A 21,913-nucleotide genomic window follows, 5' to 3' on the forward strand; every position below is an offset into this window, starting at 1 on the left:
CCTACATTTTAGGATTTTTAACACCTATTTTAAAATTTATGAATTATATTTCAACTTTCAGCCATGCTTGGTAAATCTGTGGAGGACCCCACACAACCCTTGGCAGTTTGTGCGTGCCCTGGTGCTGTGTGGATTTGGTTCATATATGTTTGGCTGGCATGTTCATGAGAAGGCCATTTTTCTTGTAATTTTGCCACTTGGGTAAGTAACCTTGATCATACTGGAGAAATATTTATTTCATAGACATCTCCTCTTGAATTTACTTGCTAAATCACATTAATTTTTCTTATATACAAGCAAGAATTGTCTAATTCATAGTCAAACCAGCAAATGGAATTCTAAATTTTTTTCAGATTACCTATAAAAGTCTTTTGACAGGAAGTATGGTGATGGTCAGCGGCAGAAATGTTTGAATGAAACTTATCATGTATCACTGTTGCAAAGCAGGAGAGTTGCCAACCATCAGAGATATAGAAATAAATAGTGGTTAAACTGTACATAAGAAGCACTGTAGGGTACAGACTTATTTTTTAAGTACAGTGCATGCTGGTGAAATGTCAACAACTTTAAAGTCTTGGATGATATGAACTGTACTACAGTATTTGATAAAAGTATAAATGTGTAATATATTTCATGATGATTATCTTTGTTATTGTATAGTAATCTGTTATTAAGATTGTATGACTCACATTGAATGAAGGGAGAATGTGTGTGTATGCGTGTGTTTGTGTCCTGCAAATAAGTAGGAAAACTCTTGAAAGCATAGAATATAAGCCATATATTTTTAACTGCGGAGATAAAAGGAGGAAGTGAAGGACACACCAAAAATTATGGTGTATTGACATGTAGGAAGCATCCAGCCCTTACTATAGGAAGAGAGAACCAGCAGTTGTGAAAAAAATCGTGTGGGCGTCATAAGAAACTATCTGTTATTTTACAGGTTGTTGTGTATGCAGCGTAAGGTTGAGGCTCAGGTGTTTGTTATCATGAGCATAGTTGGCCACTTTTCTCTCTTTCCTCTGTTCTACACCTCCCATGAGACACCTATTAAGGTTAGTAATATCTTTGTGATCCAGTAATATGTGTGCATAATATTTAAACTTACTTTTTTTAAGTTTGTATGTTTTCAAACAGAGTGACATAATAGGTTTACTGCTGTCCACCCAGGAGAGATATACAGTTTGTTGATTAATGGGTAATGTTAAGACAGTGCTGTTGGTTATCTGTCCAGCCTTGCTTTGCTCTTCCTTACACTTGAGGTTACACGACTTGTAAGTGTGGGTGTAGTTGTCGAGATGGTGGCTTCTTTTACACTTCTTCACTCTGTAGGGATGCGTCACTTGTATGAGTTTTCACAACTAGGCCACATCTTATTTAGCTAACAATACTAGGTGTTTATTATATGTATCAAAGTGATTATGAGCCAATACAGTGCTATTTTAAAGTAATGTTTGCTGTTAACACTTAAATAAGGGCCTACAACCCCATATAAACCAGGGAGCCTTGCTACTGAACTCATCTGTGCAGTACTTCCATGTTACCCATGATATCATGCATACTGCTTAATAATTTCTAGTTCAGTACTAGCATGGTGTATTTTTCTACGTGTACAGAGTGTTTTCCCCATGTAGATATATGTTACCTTGAATGAAGTAATTGTTTACTAAGAAGGCTTTGGAAATAATAGAATACAGTCGTACCCCGATTTACGCGGTCAATTGAACCCACAGGGTACCGCGTTAAGTGAAATCCGCGTAAATGGAACAACAGAACATATGGGATTAATTCCAATAGAGACTGGCCCGACCCCCAAACTCCACTTTTTCCGACACAATACCTATGTTGTAGTAAAAATAACATCTAAATTTTATGATGGTATGCTCACACAATTAATATTTAAGAGAAATACAGTCGCCAGGTTAATGTCCATTCAAATAATAGACTCAAATCCCCCCTCCACCTCTTCCCAGCTCACTGGCCCCTACCTCTCTGAGAAATGATTGGGTGAAAGCACTAGATTTTAACGTTTAGTAATAAATAATACCTCAGACTAAAGTTAGGATAATATAATTGACATTGCTGGATTCCTTGTAAGACCAGGAACATTTTGAATATAAATGTTACATATTTTGCACAAAAGATAACATATTTACTCAGAGTAAACATTACATCTAAAATTTGTATGTCTAATGCAAAATCTATGATGTTTATATTCAAAATGATCATCAAATTGTAATAATTCCAGCAATGTAAATTATATTCTGGCCGGGTAATTTGTATGAATTTTATGAGTTAAATAAAAAAAAAAAAATTATACTTCATGCGTATATGGGTAGATGAACCGCGTAAAGTGAAAGTTCGGTTCTGGCGAGGCACCACGTATATGAGAAATCGCGTAAAGTGAAACCGCGTAAAGCGGGGTACAACTGTATGTATATTTTTGTGCCATCATCATTGTGAATTTTCCCAAATTTTGTATTCTGAATTACATAATACTTATTTTAATGTACTACTATATGATATATTGCACAGTACTGTATATCGTTATCTTTTATTTTTCAGGTTTTTGCCTTCTTGTTACATGCTGTATATACCACTACTGTCCTGTACAACCACTGGATGGAAGGTAGAATAAGTCCTCTCATTCCACGGATTCCTCTCTGTAGTTTGGCAGAAACTGTGTATTTAATTGGCCTCATACCAGTATTCCTTTATGAGCAGTTAGGTCACAGTATGTTTGGTCTGGAAGAAAAGATGCCATTCTTACCCCTGATGCTCATATCTGTGTACTGTGGTCTGGGAGTGATGTATGCTTGGCTGAAATATTATAATTTTGTTTTATTAAATACAAGAAAGGGGAAGAAGAAAAATCATTGAGAACTTCAGTGTTAGGTCTGATAATGTTTTGGGATTATAATGAAAAATAGATATTTTATTTTAGAAAACTTAAAGTAAATAATTATTTGAGAGAGAAGTCATTTATGTTCCTGTGATCTCTGTGTGGTCTCAGTCACTTTAAAACCATAGACATTTGAGTACAAACTGTATTATCAGGAGTTCTCCTGCATTACCAATAACTTTTTTCCTGCCATGAGAGTATGGCTGAACAAATGTTAATTCCATGATTCTTAACACTCTGCTACGTGTGGGTTACCTCATCCATGTTGGCAGGCTACCGTTCCACTGAAGGGTTGTTTCTCTAATAGAAAGCATACCTGAGAGTGCACTCATTTTATTACTTTTATATTAAGTGTTGATATAAATGGAGGGAACCAAGTCCTTTATTTCAATCAGTAACTGAACCTGGAACCACTTGGCAAGTTGGGGGCTCTGCCACTCACCTGTTAGTTATCATAGATACTCCTCAATTTACACCAGCCGTGATATCTCTTTAGCTAATGTTTCATCATTTATTGAGATTACCACACAGTTACTGAGCAGTATTTAACACTTGCCTCCTCTAGTGCAGAAAACAGAATGTTAGTGAGTACGTACACTCATTTATGTTTGTTTACTAATACAGTGACCCCTCGTTTAACGAACGCCTCGGTTAACGAAATTTCGGTTAACAAACTGCCTTCCATAAGGATCTTCAATTCGGTTAACGAACAAAAATTCGGTTTACAAATTTCTTACGAACCGACCTCAACATGTTTTCGCTTGCACTGACCGGGCAACCAGCTTTAGTATCAGTCCGCCAATACATTAATCGGTTCTAGGGCTTAAATTCCTTACTATTTTAGTAAATATCAAGAAGTTTATACTATTCAATAATTTTAAAAGTTTAATATTCAATTTTTTAGTCATTTTAACAATTATTGAACATAATTGAAGGTAAAGTGACTAGTTTAATGCGCAGCATCCAGCCTCTTAACACAGCAAACAGGCGTTAGTCTCTCTCTGTTTTCACTGGAGGTAACATCTTGCTTGAGACTCTCTTCAACTAAACGCTTTTTTTCTGTTTCCAAGCAAATTATTGGTCATTTTGAAATATATTTTACATATTGACAATATATATACGCAGTGCAGTGTTGATTTAAAGAAAATAATCTTGAAATACACCAAGAGAACTAAAATTTTATGGGTGAAATGGTGCCATGGGGTGACTTCTCTTCCACCCCAATGCCTTCTCTTCTTCCTTCTCCTCCACCCCCATTCTAATTCCCATCATCATCATCATACAGGAGCCTTCTACATACACACCTCAAAGTAAGTGAACTTTTCTACCATTTTTGTTGAATTTAGGCAATTTTCGGTGAGCTGGAACCAATTACCCAAAAACCCATTGAAACAATGGTTTCGGTTAACGAACTTTTCGGTTAACGAACGACCTTCTGGAACGGATTGAGTTCGTTAACCGAGGGGTCACTGTACACCATTTTTCGGCCCGAATCGAGTTTTTCTGTTGTTGGTGACAATCAAAAGCCAATAAATGGCATTTTGCAATCTGAATTGACAGTTGTACAACATGAACTGACAAATATAGCAACAAATGACATAGGAGGCATATACTTGAGTGTGAGTATTCACTGTGTTGAGTGTCCATGTGAATGCTCAAACTCAAAGTACTATATGCCTCCTCTGTCATTTGTTGCTATACTTGTCAGTTCATGCTGTACAACTGTCAGTTTAGATTGAAAAATGCCATTTATTAGCCTATATATGTCACCAACAACAGAAAAACTGTCAATTCAGGCCAAAAACTGATGTATTTTTTAATATATACAGTGCTGAACATTGTTCATAGTGGGCAGATGGTAGTAAAGGAAACATGACAAAGAGATGGAGCATTTTCAAAGAAATGAACACACACAATACGGGTTACCGGTATTAATACAAAGAATCAGGATTGCGTTGGTGGGCTTTGGCTATCTTGAGGGCAGAATGCTGTAGATAGTCTGTAATGAGAGTAGCAATGGGTGAGTTTGGTATTACAGGTTGTACCTCTCTAGTCCGGCATTCTGTGGTCCGGAAACTTCCGTGGTCCGGAACGATTTTAGTTTGTCCAATAGGTAGATAGGCAGCTTTTTTTTTTTTTTACTTATCTTAATTATTATTATTATTATTACAGGAGTATTAAATTTTTGCCCCTCAGGCCCCAATGTGGGTCAGTGACCTATGCCCGGGTGGGCTAATCCCCTTAAAAAAAAAAAAAGCCGCGGGAAATTAAGGTTTGTTTACATCCGGCAGTTCGGCTGCTCTCTCTCTCTCTCTGCTTGTCTATACAGAGTACAACATTTAACCCTTCAATATATATGAGCAGTAAATAAGTGTTGCTTTCATATTCTTATGTAGAGTAATGAAGATATGTTTTCACATGTGCGCACTTACATACGAGCAGTCTCACTTTTTTTTTTACCATTAATGGTTAGCTACTTATATTGTTCCATTTATTAACATTAAATAACATTACAGGTACTTCAAGCAACCATATTCATTTTTTACATTAATTTTACTACAGCTAAACTCAGGGTCTTATTTTCTTCAGTTTTATATGTAGAACCAATCAGTCACTGGTTTCGTAAGCTTTAACATAAACAATGCCGGCAGCGGTCTCGTCTCCTCTAATATTCCACGTATTATTAATAAATTGTATTGTTAATTTTGCACACACGTACATTAATTCAATAAAAACAAATTCAGAAACATTAATTAAAATATATATGAACAGTAAATAAGTGTTGCTTTCATATTCTTATGTAAAGTAATGACGATATGTTTTCACATGCGCATGCGCACATATGCGATCTCTCTTTTTCTTTACCATTATCGTTAGCTACTTCTATTGTTCCATTTATTAACATTAAATAACATTACTTAAAACAACCATATTAATTTTACTACAGCTACAACCAAGGTCTTATTTTCTTCAGTTTTATATGTAGAACCAGTCAGTCACTGGTTTTGTAATCAACGAAAACAATGCTGTGTCATTTCCTCATGTGTTTTAATTTTCTACGTATTATTAATGAATTGTATTGCTCATTTTGCACATATAAACATTAATTCAATAAAAAAGACATTCAGTAATAAACAATAATGAATCTTTTGTACATAAGAGAAATGACGCTGTTTACACGATTATGCACATCGTCTGCACGTTGGCGGGCCGTTCAAACCCGTCGAAATTCAAGTTTCCGCCGTCAAAATTTTATTTATTTATTTTATGTGTGTTCCAATAAAATACGTTAAGAATTAAAAACTCGCGAAATTTGAGAAGCTACTATACGACATTTAACCCTTCAATATGTCTTCAAAGAGACCATGACGCAGAGAAAGTGGTGCTAGTGCTTCCAGGCATAAGCACAAGTCACTATTTATCCAGGAAAAGGGTGAATTTCCATGGTCCGGCACCGGTCAGGTCCCGAGGTTGCCGGACTAGAGAGGTACAACCTGTACCATGTATCTACTTTGTGTTGCATAATACCAAACTCTTCCTTTGCTACTCATTACAGACTACCTACAGCATTCCACTTTCAAGATAACAATTACAGTACATCGGGAACCAAAATTTGAGACAGTCGGAAATAGACAGAAAGACCAGACAAACATCGACAGCGTTTTGTACCGTAAACCCTGCGGCTTCTGCGATAATTCAAACAACCGAAAGACAAACAGAGATCTACAGACGAGAGTATGAGAACACCGAGTGGACGTCAGACACCACAGGACAACCAGTGCCTTTGTCAGTCAAATAGATGCCGCTGGATATTTGTCTAGATGGGAAGGCACCCATGTCTTACACAAGGGCACAAAAAAAAAAAAAAACCAGGAAAGCCTTTGAAGCATATTACACATGCCACCTCCTAGCATCAATGCCAAAACAGGTTGGGTGACCTTGGTCGCACACCGTGGCTCAGATGGCGGCACGTGATTGATGGAGAAGAGACAATGACGCCAAATGACGTACCATAGCTCCGCCCACCATGGCAATCCTAATTCTTTGTATAAATAGCAGTAATCCGTATTGTGTAATCATTCCTTCTAAAAGTCTTGTGATGAAATGTCAGGAATAAAGCTCCATCTCTTAGTTATGAGTCATGTTTCCTCCACTACGATATATAGTACAGTACTGTATTGTATTGTATACTGTTTTAAGTGTTATGTTGAAATTAAAAATCAATTTTAATATTTAAAAGATTATCATTTAAAGCATAATACTGGTACAGTATTGACTTCTGACAGGAAGTGTTTTTATTTAAGTATTACTTATAAAACCACCAGTAATGAGGCTAATCTTACATTAGACATTTTTTTGTTAAACCTTGGATGAATTAATTTGGAAATAAATACAGACCATGTAACTGATATCCATATTTTTTTAATTCCACACAAACAAACAATTCAGCTCAATGTTGATCTTGTATATTTTACAGCTCGATAAAGACATAACTTCTTTCTGTGCAGTCTTGTACAGTTCTGACTTTAATAAGTACTATTTCTCACCAGTGAACAAGATATTAAATAAGGTTTTGGTGCTGTACTTTTGCAATGGTTTTATGAGACATGTCCGTGTCTTCCACACCAAGCCAAGTAATAACTGTAAACATTTGGGTGCATGTCTAGAATGACTGCAGACGTAACAGTGGTTTGAACTCTTTAGTGTTTCTCATTAAGACATTTGTTCCAACACATAAAATATATATCTAATGCAAAATCATAACATTCAGCAATTTCATAAAATGACAAGAACAATTCAATGAAAACTGAATAATTTTAACAAGAATATTCCACCAAGAACTGTACTGCCAAGCTCGAGCAGTAAACCCTTGCTATTCACAGGGGTTAGATTCCAAGGAATGGTGCGAATTGGCATAACTGAGAATAGCAACTTATGCTACCTTAGTGCACTACAGCATATACATATACTGTGTATGGGAAACTTAAGTCACCAATACAACTCTCCTTCATATGTGGAAGTTTGGAGCTTGATGAAGTGTACTGTACAGTAGGATGAAATCTGGTTACAGGAGATCATCAGGATAACTGTTGGAAGAGGGTAATGCAGTGGTGATTGGTGGAGAGGCGGGTGGCACATGGTGGAGGGGTGGCAGCAGCTGACCGAGTAGGTGAGGGAGACGAATTAGCTGGGCAAGCGGTTGGTTCTTTCTTGAAAAACATTGTGATTGGTAGTTGTTTCCTCTTGGCTTTGAGGTCTCTAAACATTTCACTCCACTAGCATCACTAGCACTGACACTAGGCAGTCTTTTAGGGGCCATTTCACACAGAAACACTAAAGTTTTGAGTACAACACAAGAGATGCTGCGTCACAGGCAATGGTTGAGCACAAACAAAGGGAGAGACTGCGGGCTCGTTGCAATGTGGGAGAGGCTCGTAAGCTAGCCACCTTTTGCTTACCGCGAATAGTTGAAATCTCGAATCGCAAACTCGTGAATAGCAAGGGTTTACTGTATACAGGTCTCCCTTGATATATGAATGGGTTAGGTTAAAATTATTTGTTAAGTGAATTTTTGTATCTCGGATAACAGAACAAATGGGAAAAATAGGGTCTGGTTCCCCAATGACAAAAATAACCCCAAAACAAAATCAGTTCACAAACAAGAAAAACCTACAGGTATTTTACAAAAGATAAATAGTACACAACTACTGTAATTTTTGTGTCGATAAACTAACTCGCTATTACTAGTGATACAATATTAATAACTGATGTTCAGTCAATTTGACTATTTACAGCTGACAAAGTCATGACATGCTTGTTTCAAGTAGTCCTTATGCCAGCAGCATCTGGCATTCTTAGGGCCAGGTGGTAACCCATCCAAGTCCTAACCAGACCCAACATTGCTTAACTTTGCTGATCGTAAAAGAAGCGGTGTTTCCAACATGGTTCTACTGGTGATACAGTAGTGAAACATGCTTATAAAATCACCATAAGATAATTTGTATATAACTTCATAAGCTTTTCTTTCACTTCCTTACATATATCTATATATAATATTTCAATATCCTTCAGTTTCTTTTCACTTTCTCTTGAATCTTATCTTGAAAAATACAATACGGTAATTTACATACATTTGAAAGATGTTTTCATATTGTTTAAATATGTCAATGACAGGTTGGCTTACATAATGTAAATACAGTGGTCCCTCGGTTAACAAACACAATTCATTCCAGAAGGTCGTTCGTTAACCAAAACCATTGTTTCAATGGGATTTTGGGTAATTGGTTCCAGCTCACCAAAAATTACATACGAACTAAAAATAAATGCAGTAAAGTACACTTACTTTGAGGTGTGCATGTAGAAGGCTCCTGGTTGATGATGATGATGGGAATTAGAAGTGGGAGTGGAGGAGAAGGGAGAAGAGAAGGCATTGGAGTGGAAGAGAAGGCACCCCATGCTGTCATTTCACCCATAAAATTTGAGTTCTTTTGGTGTAATTCAAGATTATTTTCTTTAAATCAACACTGCACTGCATTATATATTGTCAATATGTAAATTAAACTTCAGAATGACCAAAAATTGTTCTGTAAAAACGTAAAAATAGTTTATGTTCAAGAGAGTCTCCAGCAAGAAGCTTCCTCCACTGAGCAGGGACACGCACTGATGCCATTTTGGGTGTGTTGAGTGGCTGTTTGGTGCGCTAAAAACTAGTTCCCTGTACTTCAATTATGTTAAATAATTGTTAAAATGACTAAAAACTTTAATATAAGACTTGAAAATTATTGAATAGTACAACCTTCTTGATGTTTACTCAAATGGTAACGAATTTAAGCCCTAAAACTGATTACTGTATTGGCGGACTTATACTACAGCTGGTGAGCAGGCGAAAACATGTTGGGAAAAATTTGTAAAGAATTCGTTAACCGAATTTTTTCGTTAACCGAAGTGAAGAATCTTATGCAAGGTAATTCGCTAGCTGTTTAGTTCGTTAACCGAGGGATCACTGTAAGACACATTTTCTCCATCTTTTTTGTGCAGGTAGTAATTACTATATGTTGTGTCTTGAGCATGGTCATCAAGGATTCGTGATCTGCAGTTCTCACAATCACGATTCTTTAATATCTTGTGAGAAACATATCCAACAATATATGTTATAGCATTTTCTTCTATTTTTTTATGAAATGCTGTTTTCAGTTTGATTAACATTACTGTATTAGTGTTATAGTATTACAGTTACTGTCATTAAAATCATTATTACAATCTTAATTTTCAAAGGGATTATAAGAAGAAAAAATTACCGAGGGCTTTCACATCTGGAAGAGGGTTTCTAAGATTATCATACTCATAAGGATTATATGAAGCAAAGAAATCACTTAATGCATCATTATTTTCTTCTGCTGACATTAAACTGGTATCTAAAAAAATTATGTTCTATTTTCTTTTTCCTTGGTCATCTGAATATTTGCATTGGTTTCAATATCCAATTCCTCAGCTTCACTACTTTTTAATAATTCTAGAATTGGTGTGGCATCATCAATACAATTACTGTTGATTTACTTTTTCATCAATTGGTTACTGATGGCAGATTTTATCAGATTAGAAAACTTTGGTATTGTTGGGGTATCATTGTTTCCACCAGAATTTCTGATTACACTAAATAAGTTTTCAAGACAATCTTGGTTCAGTCTATTTGTAAGTAATTATTTAAATTCATAATCAATGTGAACATCTTGCCAAAGCAATTTTAAACTACAGAAGGTATTAATATTTACTAGCCATCCAGCAACACAAGGAATTGAACATTTAGATCCAACTACCCTCCATAAACTTATCCAAGACTGAAAAGCATTTAAATCATCTGTATGGTTGTTATTTACACTAATTGCACACCTGTTCTTTTTTAAGTAATTTATTGGAGAGGAGTTAAATGCATCAAATGGCATATCCATTTTATTTTCCAAATCTGTTGTTTTCATTGCATGAGGTGGTAAAGCTCCTAATTTGGTATGTGTCAGTGGCGTATTCTTAATGAATGTAAGGCATGCCTAGTGGAAAGCCAAATATATTTTTAAATAGGATCTTCAATAATGCAGATTTAATTTTAGAGTCTTCACAGTTTTCATTCTGGAAGGTCGAGGAGACTCAGCATCCCTCAATGCATGCAGAAGGATAAGGCGCATGCCCTCAATGGACATACTGCATTGTCGTAACCATCCTATCAATAACATGCTAAAATGAACTTTATTGTGTTGGAGCATAAGGAATTTTAGCTATTTTAGTCAAATTTAATACATTTTTCCCTTAATAAGCATTAAGTCTTATGTTATACGGTGATATTATATTACCTAAGAGTTGTTGTTTCATAAGAGTGGCGATTTAATAAGGTTTCTGTAGTAATGGGTACAAATGCATGCACTTCAAAAACTGAGTTTGATTGGAAAGGATGTAAAGTGTGTAAACAATAATGGGTCTAGCTAGGCTTAAGATAATGTCCTGAAATGTTAATGGTCTACAAAATAGAGTTACAGATGTACAGTAGCTAAAACAACTATCTGTGCAGGTGGGGGTCGATATGCTCCAAAATTTTATGTGTGACCAGTGACAGCCCCCATATACCAAAATTTAGCATCCATGGTCTGATATTGTTTCCCACAAAGTATGCACACATAGTTGTTTTAGCGACTGTACATTACTTTGCCCTTAAAAATAAAATTGACATACTGTAATTACCTTTCAGGAGACAGGGAAAAGGAAAGGCGACCTGCTTAAACTGTCTGGATATAAGGGATTTCATCTCTATTCAGATGAAGGTATAAGAGAGGTTTCATCATACAGTAAAAATTCCATACCAGCAGAACTAGTTGGAAACCTAAGTAGAGTACAAGGAATAGAAAGTGTCTATAAAGATATATTTGAAGGAAGAAGAATTGTACTTAGCAAATTTATGTATTTCTGGAGGCTGTTTCGACCTCAACTTACCAGATTGCATGTTTTTGGACTCAACTTTAGCTGTAGGAGATTTTAACGCTCGACATACAAGACTGGGAACAATGGGGAGAGTTAATAGTAACAGTATAAACTTTTGCAATATCACTCAGATGCATATTTGTTAGGAAATAAGGAAGTGACTCATATTAAGGGAAGTTAGATTATGTTTGCATGATAAGCAGTCAGGAAGTTCAGGGAGCATGTGATATAATAAGGGAGCTAATCAGTGATCATTTTGTTGTGTATGTTCAGTTACCATTAGGGAAGAGACAGGTGAGATATAGGAGGAAGAGGTTCAAACTAAACAAGGATGACACAGAAGTGTTTACCCAAAATATAGGAAAATATAGAGAAATGGTACAGAAATTATACACCAGTCTGTATGGATAGCTTTTATAGTGATTTAGTTGGGGAAATTGAAAGATATTTAACTAAGTCAACAGAGATAAATGATAAGAGACATGGGGCTAGGAAACACTGCTACGCTAATGACAAAATGTTGAAGGGATGCACATAAAGAGTGGACAAAGAATGGTAAAAGAAAAGAAGATAGGGAAATCGTCATGGATATAGCCAAAATATGTGGCCAGGCAAGGGAGAAATATTGGCAAGACTTTGTACAGCACATTGGGGATTATCCAGGAAGGAAGCTACTCATCGAAGCAAGTCTTCAATGTGGGTGAGACTGGTCTCTTTTGGAAGAGGATGCCTGAGAGGACCTATATCTCCAAGGAGGAGAAAAGAGCGCCGGGTTTTAAAGCGACAAAAGACCGCTTGACCTTCTGCTTGGTGCGAACGCTGCTGGCGACTATGCTGATTTCTCGCACTGCTAACCCACGGGCACTGAAAGGTTACTCTAAGGATCACCTTCCTGTCATTTACAAGGCAAACAAGAAGGCATGGATAACCGGCACCATATTTAGCCAGTGGTTAAACATGTACGGCGTCCCTGCAATGAAGGAATGCTGTGCCAAGGAGAACCTTGACTTCAAAATTCTTCCGATCGTTGACAATGCTCCAGCTCATCCTCCCAATCTCAACGACTTGCATGACAGTGTATAAGTTGTATTCCTGCCTCCCAACATGACAGCACTGATGCAGCCTATGGACCAAGGCGTCATTGCAGCATTCAAGGTGTATTATTTACGTCGTACCATGGACCAGCTGCTCAAGGCTACAGACGGAGAAAATAAACCTACAATCAGAGAATATTGGCAGGGCTTCAACATTCTTCATGCAATTGACAACATTGGCAAGGCATGGGAAGAGGTTTCAGAAAGTTGGTCCAAGTGCGTCAACAGTTTTACGGGATTCACGGATTTAGTCCCAGCTGTGAATAGGGATATCCTCAGCTTGGCTAGACAGGCAGGCTTTGAAGAGCTGGAATCAGAGGATATTGTGGACATCCTGGGATTCCATACAGAAGAGCTCACCAACGAAGATCTGCAACAACTAACAGAACACAGTCCTTATAGATGACGACCCAAACAGAGAACGTAACTCAAAGGTTCAACGCAGCATTGATGACAGTCATGGTTGTTATACTGAGATCTATAAGGAGAAGAAGAAAAGTATCACCAAACAGTTAACACTGGATTCATTTGTTGTCGTGGAACGGCAGAAGCAGCTTCTTCACAACAGCCGGCAGCCGAGGAGGAGCACAAAGCAGCCGAGGAGGAGCAAACAACAACCGAGGAGGAGCAAACTTCAACGGAGGAGGAGCAAACAGCGGCAGAGGAACCCCAGTCAGAACAGGAGGCAGCCGCAGAATCCAGTGACTCGCCACCCTCCTCCTACGCTCCTGCCATCTTCTTCCTTCAGTTCACTACCCACCACACGCTCACTCTACCACCTCCGCCCATCGGTGAGTACCAATTCAAACTTAGTACAGTACATACAGTATATATCAGCATACAAGGCCATGGGGTGTATAAGATGACCCCCCCCCCCCAAATTTCCATTTAAAACGTGGGTTTTGAGCTATACTCGCTGTATAAGACTACAGCAAATCTGACACTTACCACTGGGAGCTTACTGCCCCATTAGTCTTTTACCAATCATCCCATTGACCAGTGGAGTGATGCTGTTAAACACACTGCTAAGCAACACATCCTTGGTTATTTAATATAAGGCCAATTAACTTAAAGTAATGGCATCTAACGTTACCAGCTGGTGTAGTGTAAACACTAGTGACGTCACTTAAGTGTTGGTTATTTTACTGGAACTAATGTCGGTGTCAAGTAAAATTTTACCATTTACTTGAAATGGATTTACTGATTTATTTGTTTATTTATTTATTTATAATACCTGTATACTGTAATATATTAGAAATGTAGGCATAAAATACACTGCAGGTATTTTCTTTAATTTATAAACTTGCTTCGCAAGACAATCGTTAGGACTGGCTGTTTGTTTACTTCGGCGGTAGTTGCAAATGGCGGGTACTGCGTGATGATACCTGCGTTTATTATGTTGTTATTTTACGGTATTTACGGTACGTTAGACAGGTTTATAATAAATTTTTATTATTTTAATATACTGTACCGGTAATCTTATTTTTAATTCAGCTTCCCAAACTTAAGTTTTAGTAGAAAATAATTAGTGGTAGGACCGTGGGATTAAGTCGAGTGTTTTAAGATGTTCTCCATCACCGCTGGTGACACACTAAACCACAAGATATAGAGGTTCAGATTTTATACCCGGCGTTTAATACGACCCCTAATTTTGGGCTGATTTTTAAGGTTCAAATTCCGTCTTATACACCGACATAGTTCTTTATATATATTGTACTGTATAATATTTTCTATAGAAATGGTAATGATTTTCTGTATAAGTTATGTTTTTCATGGGGCAAAGGGAGGCTCAGGAACGCAACTCTCATGCCTGCCCTTCGGCACCTCAGGTACCCTGAGAGATTGGAGCGCCTGAACTTGCCTAGCTTATACTACAGACGGGCAAGGGGAGATCTAATAATCACAGCTCAAGATTGAAGAAGCCGCAAGTCCAGAAAATTGTGAGGGCAAACATTTTAAGAGTGAGAGTTGTGAACTGTTGGAACAATCTACCAGAAAGTGTTGTGACGGCACCGAGTGTGAGCTCTTTTAAGACCAGACTTGACCAACGCTGGAGCAGGTTCAGGTACATTCAGGAGCCGGTGCATGCTCCAACAGTGCGTAGCAGAGACGTGACCGATCGCCCAAGTGACTAACGAGCTGATCAGTAAAGAGGATAAAAGTAAAATAAAAGTTTGCGCCCCTCCTGGAAATTACTCAGGCCCCCATTAGGGAGGAACCCCCCGTTAAGAACCACTGATCTAACCTAACCAACAATACCTAAACTTAACCTAATCCAATATATTCAGGAGCCAGTGCATGCCCAGCACTTGCCAAGTTGCCAACAGTGCGTTAAGGAGACAACCGACGGCATAAGCAATAACAAGCTACCTGACCCAGTTCAGTTGCTTCCTGACCCAGTTCAGTTGCTACCTGACCCAGCTTGAGTTGCTACCTGACCCAGCTTGAGTTGCTACCTGACCCAGCTTGGAGAAGGACGTGCCCCCAAGTTCTCCCGTAGTGACCAAGGAAAATGGCCGCCTTGGATCGTTGTGTCTTGGGCGAAGAGGAGAGTAGTGTGGGGAAAGACGACCTCTTGGCCACTCTGCTAAGGCAGCTGGGGCAGTTGAGGAGTGAGGTTGACACTCTAAAGGGGGAAAATGAAGCCCTCAAGACTGAACTCCTTCAGGTAGGTGTCCTGTCTAGCAGGACACCTGCGAAGGAGGAGCAGGCGTGGAGAGTGGTTGTCTCCAAGGGGACTAGGGTCCGGCTCAGGAAAGCTGACCAGGGTGTGGCATGTAGGAACCCCTCCCAGGTGCTGGAGGAAGCTGGCGAGGAAGAGAAGAGGCAGGAAAGTGTGGTGCAGGTAGAGGAAAGGGCAGTTGTACAAACCCTGCCCAGAGGTAAGGTCGTGGTAGTTGGGGACAGCCAGGTGAGGTTTTTAGAAAGGACTTTTTGTACAAGAGATAGGAAACGTAGGACTAGGGTGTGTTTTCCTGGGGCTGGGATAGGGCATGTAGCTGAGAGGTTAGACAGGGTTTTGTCAGGGGAGGGTACCAATCCAGTAGTGTGTCTTAGTGTGGGAGGAAACGACATAGGAAAGGTTAGGAGTGAGGAACTTTTCAAGAGGTATAGGGAGGCGCTGGGGAAGATTAGAGATAGGGGAGGGATCCCGATAGTATGTGGTGTCTTGCCTAGAAGAGGGGTTGGTCGTGAATGGCTGTCCAGGGCAATTGCTATAAATTGCCGACTGGAAAAACATTGTGCAAACAATGGTTGGGCATTCATTGATAGCTGGCAACGATTCTATGGCAACGACTACCTGTACAGTCGTGACGGAGTACACTTGTCTCGTGCGGGGGTAAAGACGTTGTCTGCATCCCTGGAGCGTGAAATTGTCACTCCAAAGGGGGGGTTTCGCCAGTAGAGAGAGGTCGGGGAAAGTGGGAGTCAAAAAACAAGCAGGTCCTGGGAAGTAAAATTAGTTACTCAGGACAAGGGGTAAAACAGGACCAGGGAAGGGTAGGCTTAAATGTATACTATACAAACAGTAGGAGCGTTAGAAATAAAATAGACTTGCTGAGAGCGGTTATATGTACCGAGAATGTAGACGTCATAGCAATCACCGAAACTTGGATGAATCTGGCGAGCAAAATTTTTTTATCAGAGTAACACATAGAAAGGTACAACCTTTTTCACAAGGACAGGGAAGGTAGGAAGGAGGGAGGGGTTGCACTCTTCGTCAAGGATACATTAAAATGTTGTATTAATAATTCAATAAAGGGTGAAATGGGAACCGAGTCTGTATGGGTAGAAATCACAGAAGGAAGGGAAAAACTAATTATGGGAGTGATTTACAGACCCCAAGTCTGGGCAAAGAAGCAGCTCAGCCCATATGGCAGGAAATGAGTAGGGCAGCAAAATATAACAACCTGTGCATTATGGGGGATTTCAACTTCAGAAATATTGACTGGGACAACATTGTAGGTGACTATGATTCTGAAGATTTCCTAGACGCAGTACAGGACAATTTTTTGAAACGACTAAATACAGAACCTACTAGAGGTGACAATATATTAGACCTAGTATTAACAAATAAAGAAAATATTATCAGAGATATCACAGTAGGGGAAGAACTAGGTAACAGGGATCACAGAGAAATCAGGTTCACCCTAAATTGGGAAACAGAAAACAATGACAATATGGTCAGAGTCCCAAACTTTCGGTTGGCGGATTATCAGGGATTAAGAAGGTACCTAGGTGAGGTCACCTGGGAACAGTCACGTCAGTCCCCAGTAGGAAGGGGTGAGGTCATAGATGACACAACAACTGATCATGACTATAATATATTCACTAGTATACTACATAAAGCACAAGAACAAAATATACCATACAGAAAAATTAGGTCAAATAAGAATGAGCCAAGGTGGATGACCAGAAAACTTAAACATGACATAGGAATAAAGAAAGGAATTTATAAGAAATTAAAGGGACGGGAGGAGCAGCTCAGAAATAGGTATAATGAACTATCTAGGAATGTTAAGAAAAATGTAAGGAAAGCAAAGAGAGACTATGAAGTCAAAATAGCAAGAGAATCCAAGGCGAATCCCAAGGGATTTTTCCAGGTATAGAAACAACAGTCAAGGACAAAGTTGGGCCTTTAAAGTCAGGGAGGGGAGAAGTGGTAAATGGCATTGAACAACTACTTATCAGTTTTCACAGAAGAAATTCACGAGGAAATTCCAGAGGTGGAACTGATATTTAAGGGGAAGGAAGAAGAGAAATTAAAGAATATCACTATCAGAAAAGCGGATGTTCTTAAGAGGATAAATAAACTAAAGAAGACAAAATCCCCAGGGCCGGATGAAATTTTCCCTCGAGTCTTGAAAGAGTGCAGGGAACAGATTAGCGGACCCCTCGTAAATTTATTTACAAAATCATTAGACACGGGAGTTGTGCCAGACTTGTGGAAACAGGCAAATGTAGTACCGGTACCCATATTCAAAAAGGGAGACAGAGCATTAGCGTCAAATTACCGGCCGATCAGTTTGACGTCAGTAGTGGGGAAATTTCTTGAATCAATTATAGCAGATAGCATCCGATCGCATCTAGAGAAAAGCAAATTAATCTACGACTCTCAACATGGGTGTACAAAGGGAAAATCTTGTCTAACAAATCTGCTGACGTTTTTTAGGAAAGTCTTTGAGGTAGTAGATAATGACGAAAATTACGGTTATTTACTTAGACTTTAGCAAAACATTTGACAGAGTACCGCTTCAGAGGCTTCTGAGAAAAATTAAGGCTCATGGTATAGAGGGGAAAGTTTTAAATTGGATAAAATCATGGCTCACCGATAGAACGCAGAGGGTCAGCATAGATGGTGTTAAATCTGAGTGGGGACGTGTAACCAGTGGGGTTCCCCAGGGGTCAGTACAAGGCCCACTCTTGTTCATAATCTACATAAACGATCTAGATACTGGGATCAGCAGTGACATAAGCAAGTTTGCGGATGACACCAAAATAGGGCGGCAAATTAATTCAGGGCAGGATGCAAATGCATTACAGGAGGATCTAAATAAACTGCAGGGGTGGTCTGAAAAATGGCAACTGAAATTCAACACCAGCAAGTGCAGCATACTTAATATTGGAAGAACAAATACTGTCAATGTATACAGCCTTAACAACATCAACCTAGAGAGGTCGACTTGTGAAAGAGACCTAAGGGTACTTGTAAGCCCGGACCTACGGCCTAGAAAACAGTGCGTTAATGTTTGAAATAAAGCAAACAGAGTATATTGGGTTTTATATCTAGAAGTGTAAGTAATAAGAGTGCAGAGGTCTTATTGCAACTATATCTTGCGCTAGTCAGGCAGCACCTCGATTATGCGGTTCAGTTCTGGTGCCCTTATTATAGAATGGATATCAATTCACTAGAGTCGGTGCAGCGAAGAATGACGAAAATGATTCCGGGACTTAGAAACCTTCCATATCAGGATAGGTTAAAGAAACTAAACTTGCATTCCCTAGAAAGACGAAGAGTGCGGGGAGATATGATAGAAGTATTTAAGTGGGTGAAAGGAATGAATAAAGGGGATATAGATAAAGTTCTTATAATATCCGAGCAGGATAGGACTCGAAGCAACGGATTTAAGTTGGATAAGTTTAGGTTTAGGAGGGAGATAGGAAGGAACTGGTTCACAAATAGGGTGGTGGACGAGTGGAACAAGCTTAAAAACTATGTAGTAAGTGCGGGAACTCTGGAAAGTTTCAAAATGAGACTGGATAGATTCATGGATGATAGAGAGTGGTAGTAACTCTCGACAGGGAGTCCGACTAATTACCCAAATGTAGCCGCAATGAAGTCAAATGATGGTCGTACAAGCGTAAATCGGGTTGTTAATCACTTCTCGATTATTATTTGGTGTCATAAAGTCACAAAAAAATTGGTAAACTTAATTTAATCTGAGTTGTGTTAGGTTAGATTAGATTAGATTAGATTAGATTAGGTTAGGTTAGGTTAGGTTAGGTTAGGTTAGGTTAGGTACATGCACTTGATCTATTAACTCAGATGAAATTAAGTTTACCAATTTTTTGTGACTTCGTGACACCAAATACCAGTCGAGAAGTGATTCACAGCCCGATTTACGCTTGTACGACCATCATTTGACTTCATTGCGGCTACATTGGGTAATTAGTCGGACCCCCGGTCACGGCAAAATATCCACTGCCTAAAGTAAAGTAGCAAACCCACTGCTTGGAGAAACTACAAGTTGACAATACATCAACATTTACTCCTTCTAGTGGTAGTGCTGTTGTCACACATCACCCAATGAAGCAGAAACAACCAAATATTCTTTACACAAGGTGATGTAATACGTCACGTTCTCTTACCAATATCTTCCTTGTATTGAGTTAAATTCAAAATTCTTATTATCTTTTATGACTTATTTATTGTCACATTCGCATTAAGATAACACAATATAAATGAAATATAATAATATTCTCACTATACTTCAATTTTAATTTAATTATACGTACAGTAATGTAATAAGAATATTGAGAAAGCAGTAAATCTTAAAGAGACTTTAGGTGCACGAGAACAGAGGAGGACACTATCGAGCCAGGCAGCGAGACCAGGTGTCACAGTTCAGCAGTTATCCTACGCCAGGTTTGAGTAATGAATGATTCAAGTATTTGTGTGATAATTGTAAATATTCGGTAATCATGTACGACTTCATAACCGCTGATTTTTCATAGAAAACGAATTTAAGAACTGCAATTTCACTGTGTATTTTATATTGGACATTGTCGTAGTTATGGCAAGTGTGTTAAAAAGTGTTTTTATTGGCTGTCCACTTCTGACACCGGGAGATAGAACGGTGCACTAATATTAAAAGACCGAAAGAACTGTGCACTACTACATATAACTTGACCTTTTTTACCTCAAGACTAAGCAAATTGGGTGGAGGAATAGTGCTGTACTTTTCCTATTCAGGTTTTTGTCGATCTTTTCCATAAATAATGACACTCCGTGCCCATTCACCTGACGATACCATGTGTGTCTTTGAACTGTTGACAAATGTTTTCCAGTGACCTTTCAATATGAATTAAAATCTTAGCACCCTAACCTAAACAACACTAACTAACCTACCTAACCAAACTTGATGTAACGTGGAAGTAGCTATTAATATGTATGGAAATGATATTGGCAAGTGTTTGTGTGGACTGTACTATATTGCCAAGGAAATGTTAAAAAAATTGCTAATCATTATCCCGTTTGGGGGATTTTCTTAATGTAAAAAAGAATTTATTATTGTTTATAGACAACTAATCTTGAGTTGCTCTTTCTAACTGAGCATGAAATGAAAACGTCACTGACTAGGAAACGTTCCTGCTTTCATAAAATTAGATGGTGGACAAACATGTTGTTGTAGGGTGAATGGGATAGTGTGTCTTTATGACGAAAACTGGGGAGAAAAAATATGAAAAGTGCAATTCCTCTGCCTGATTTAGGTTATTATTCATGTGAGAAATAAATTATACACTAATAACTTATTGTTGTTGAGAAATGGATATTTAATCTTTAGAATTCACTGAATCCTAATAATTTAACCCCTTGTGTATGGGTTCCTCTCTGAGTTGAATAAAATCGTCTGACGTTAACCAAATAAATTATAAAAAGTAACGTCCCTGTAGTGAATTGTTAATATTTACTATAATATCTCCACAGAGCAGAAGTGTTGTAGCACCACTGCAGGATGGCACCCCATGGTGGTAGAGGTGAGTCAAGCTCCGTTGCCTCACACAGCTGTCATCATTGTCTTCCACTTTGTATAAAACATAATTATAAACTATAAGAAGTGTAGGTTATTCATATACAGTCAGTCCCTGACTTACGACGGGGTTAGGGACCCAAATCCAGGTCGTAAGTCGAATTGATTGTAAGTAAAAAATGCAAAAAATAATACATATAAAATCTAAAATGAAATACAATACAGTAAAAGTAATCAATAATGAAGAATGAATACAGTGTTACTTTGCACTTACCTTTAATGTAGTCAGTTGAATGCACACGGGGCCCCAATAATTTTTTAATTAAACATGGAGACTACATTAATTCGATGAAGCAGAGGAAGAGACAGGGCTGGGTGGGTCATCAATGTAATTTTCTTCAGACAGGTTAACATACAGGGGATACTTGCTTGTTGAAGGTATTGGATCATCTTTAGGAAGTGAAGAGGCAACATTGGTGGGGCGTGAGGAGACAGCAATGGGGGACTTCTTAAAATATATGTCCAATTTAGACTGCACAGTTTGCCTTTTCTTTTCATTGTAAATATCCATGTAGCAAGCAAGTGCATCTTGGATCATTCTGTCAACTTTTGTAAAACGTTCAACATTTTGATCCATTCTGTCAAACATTTGTATCCCCTTCTTAATAGTAGCAAATGCCTCTGCGATTTGTTTCACTGAA

The 21,913-nt window shown here is 38.3% G+C and overlaps 2 protein-coding genes across 8 annotated transcripts in view; both read left to right on the top strand.

The window, feature by feature from the left end:
• Positions 1–6,824, top strand: part of LOC121864948 (probable dolichyl pyrophosphate Glc1Man9GlcNAc2 alpha-1,3-glucosyltransferase) — a 30,591-nt gene extending 23,767 nt beyond the window's left edge. For 5 of the 6 annotated variants that reach the window (XM_042364165.1, XM_042364164.1, XM_042364162.1 and 2 more), the window contains exons 9-11: positions 62–201; positions 941–1,052; positions 2,563–3,634. In XM_042364165.1, the coding sequence (XP_042220099.1) occupies positions 62–201; positions 941–1,052; positions 2,563–2,877 (567 nt within the window). In that variant the 3' untranslated portion in view covers positions 2,878–3,634. Of the gene's footprint in view, positions 1–61; positions 202–940; positions 1,053–2,562; positions 3,635–6,455 lie in introns of those variants that run through there. The other variant, XM_042364167.1, reaches the window with a different exon arrangement.
• A 13,175-nt stretch (positions 6,825–19,999) lies between these two features.
• Positions 20,000–21,913, top strand: part of LOC121864950 (activating signal cointegrator 1 complex subunit 3-like) — an 88,001-nt gene continuing 86,087 nt past the window's right edge. Inside the window, exons 1-2 of one of the 2 annotated variants that reach the window (XM_042364168.1) lie at positions 20,000–20,107; positions 21,170–21,219. In XM_042364168.1, the coding sequence (XP_042220102.1) occupies positions 21,198–21,219 (22 nt within the window). In that variant the 5' untranslated portion in view covers positions 20,000–20,107; positions 21,170–21,197. Of the gene's footprint in view, positions 20,114–21,169; positions 21,220–21,913 lie in introns of both variants that reach the window. The other variant, XM_042364169.1, reaches the window with a different exon arrangement.

This window comes from Homarus americanus, unplaced genomic scaffold (genome assembly GCF_018991925.1).
Source record: "Homarus americanus isolate GMGI-L3 unplaced genomic scaffold, GMGI_Hamer_2.0 scaffold2539, whole genome shotgun sequence".
In the NCBI taxonomy this organism is placed as follows: domain Eukaryota; kingdom Metazoa; phylum Arthropoda; class Malacostraca; order Decapoda; family Nephropidae; genus Homarus; species Homarus americanus.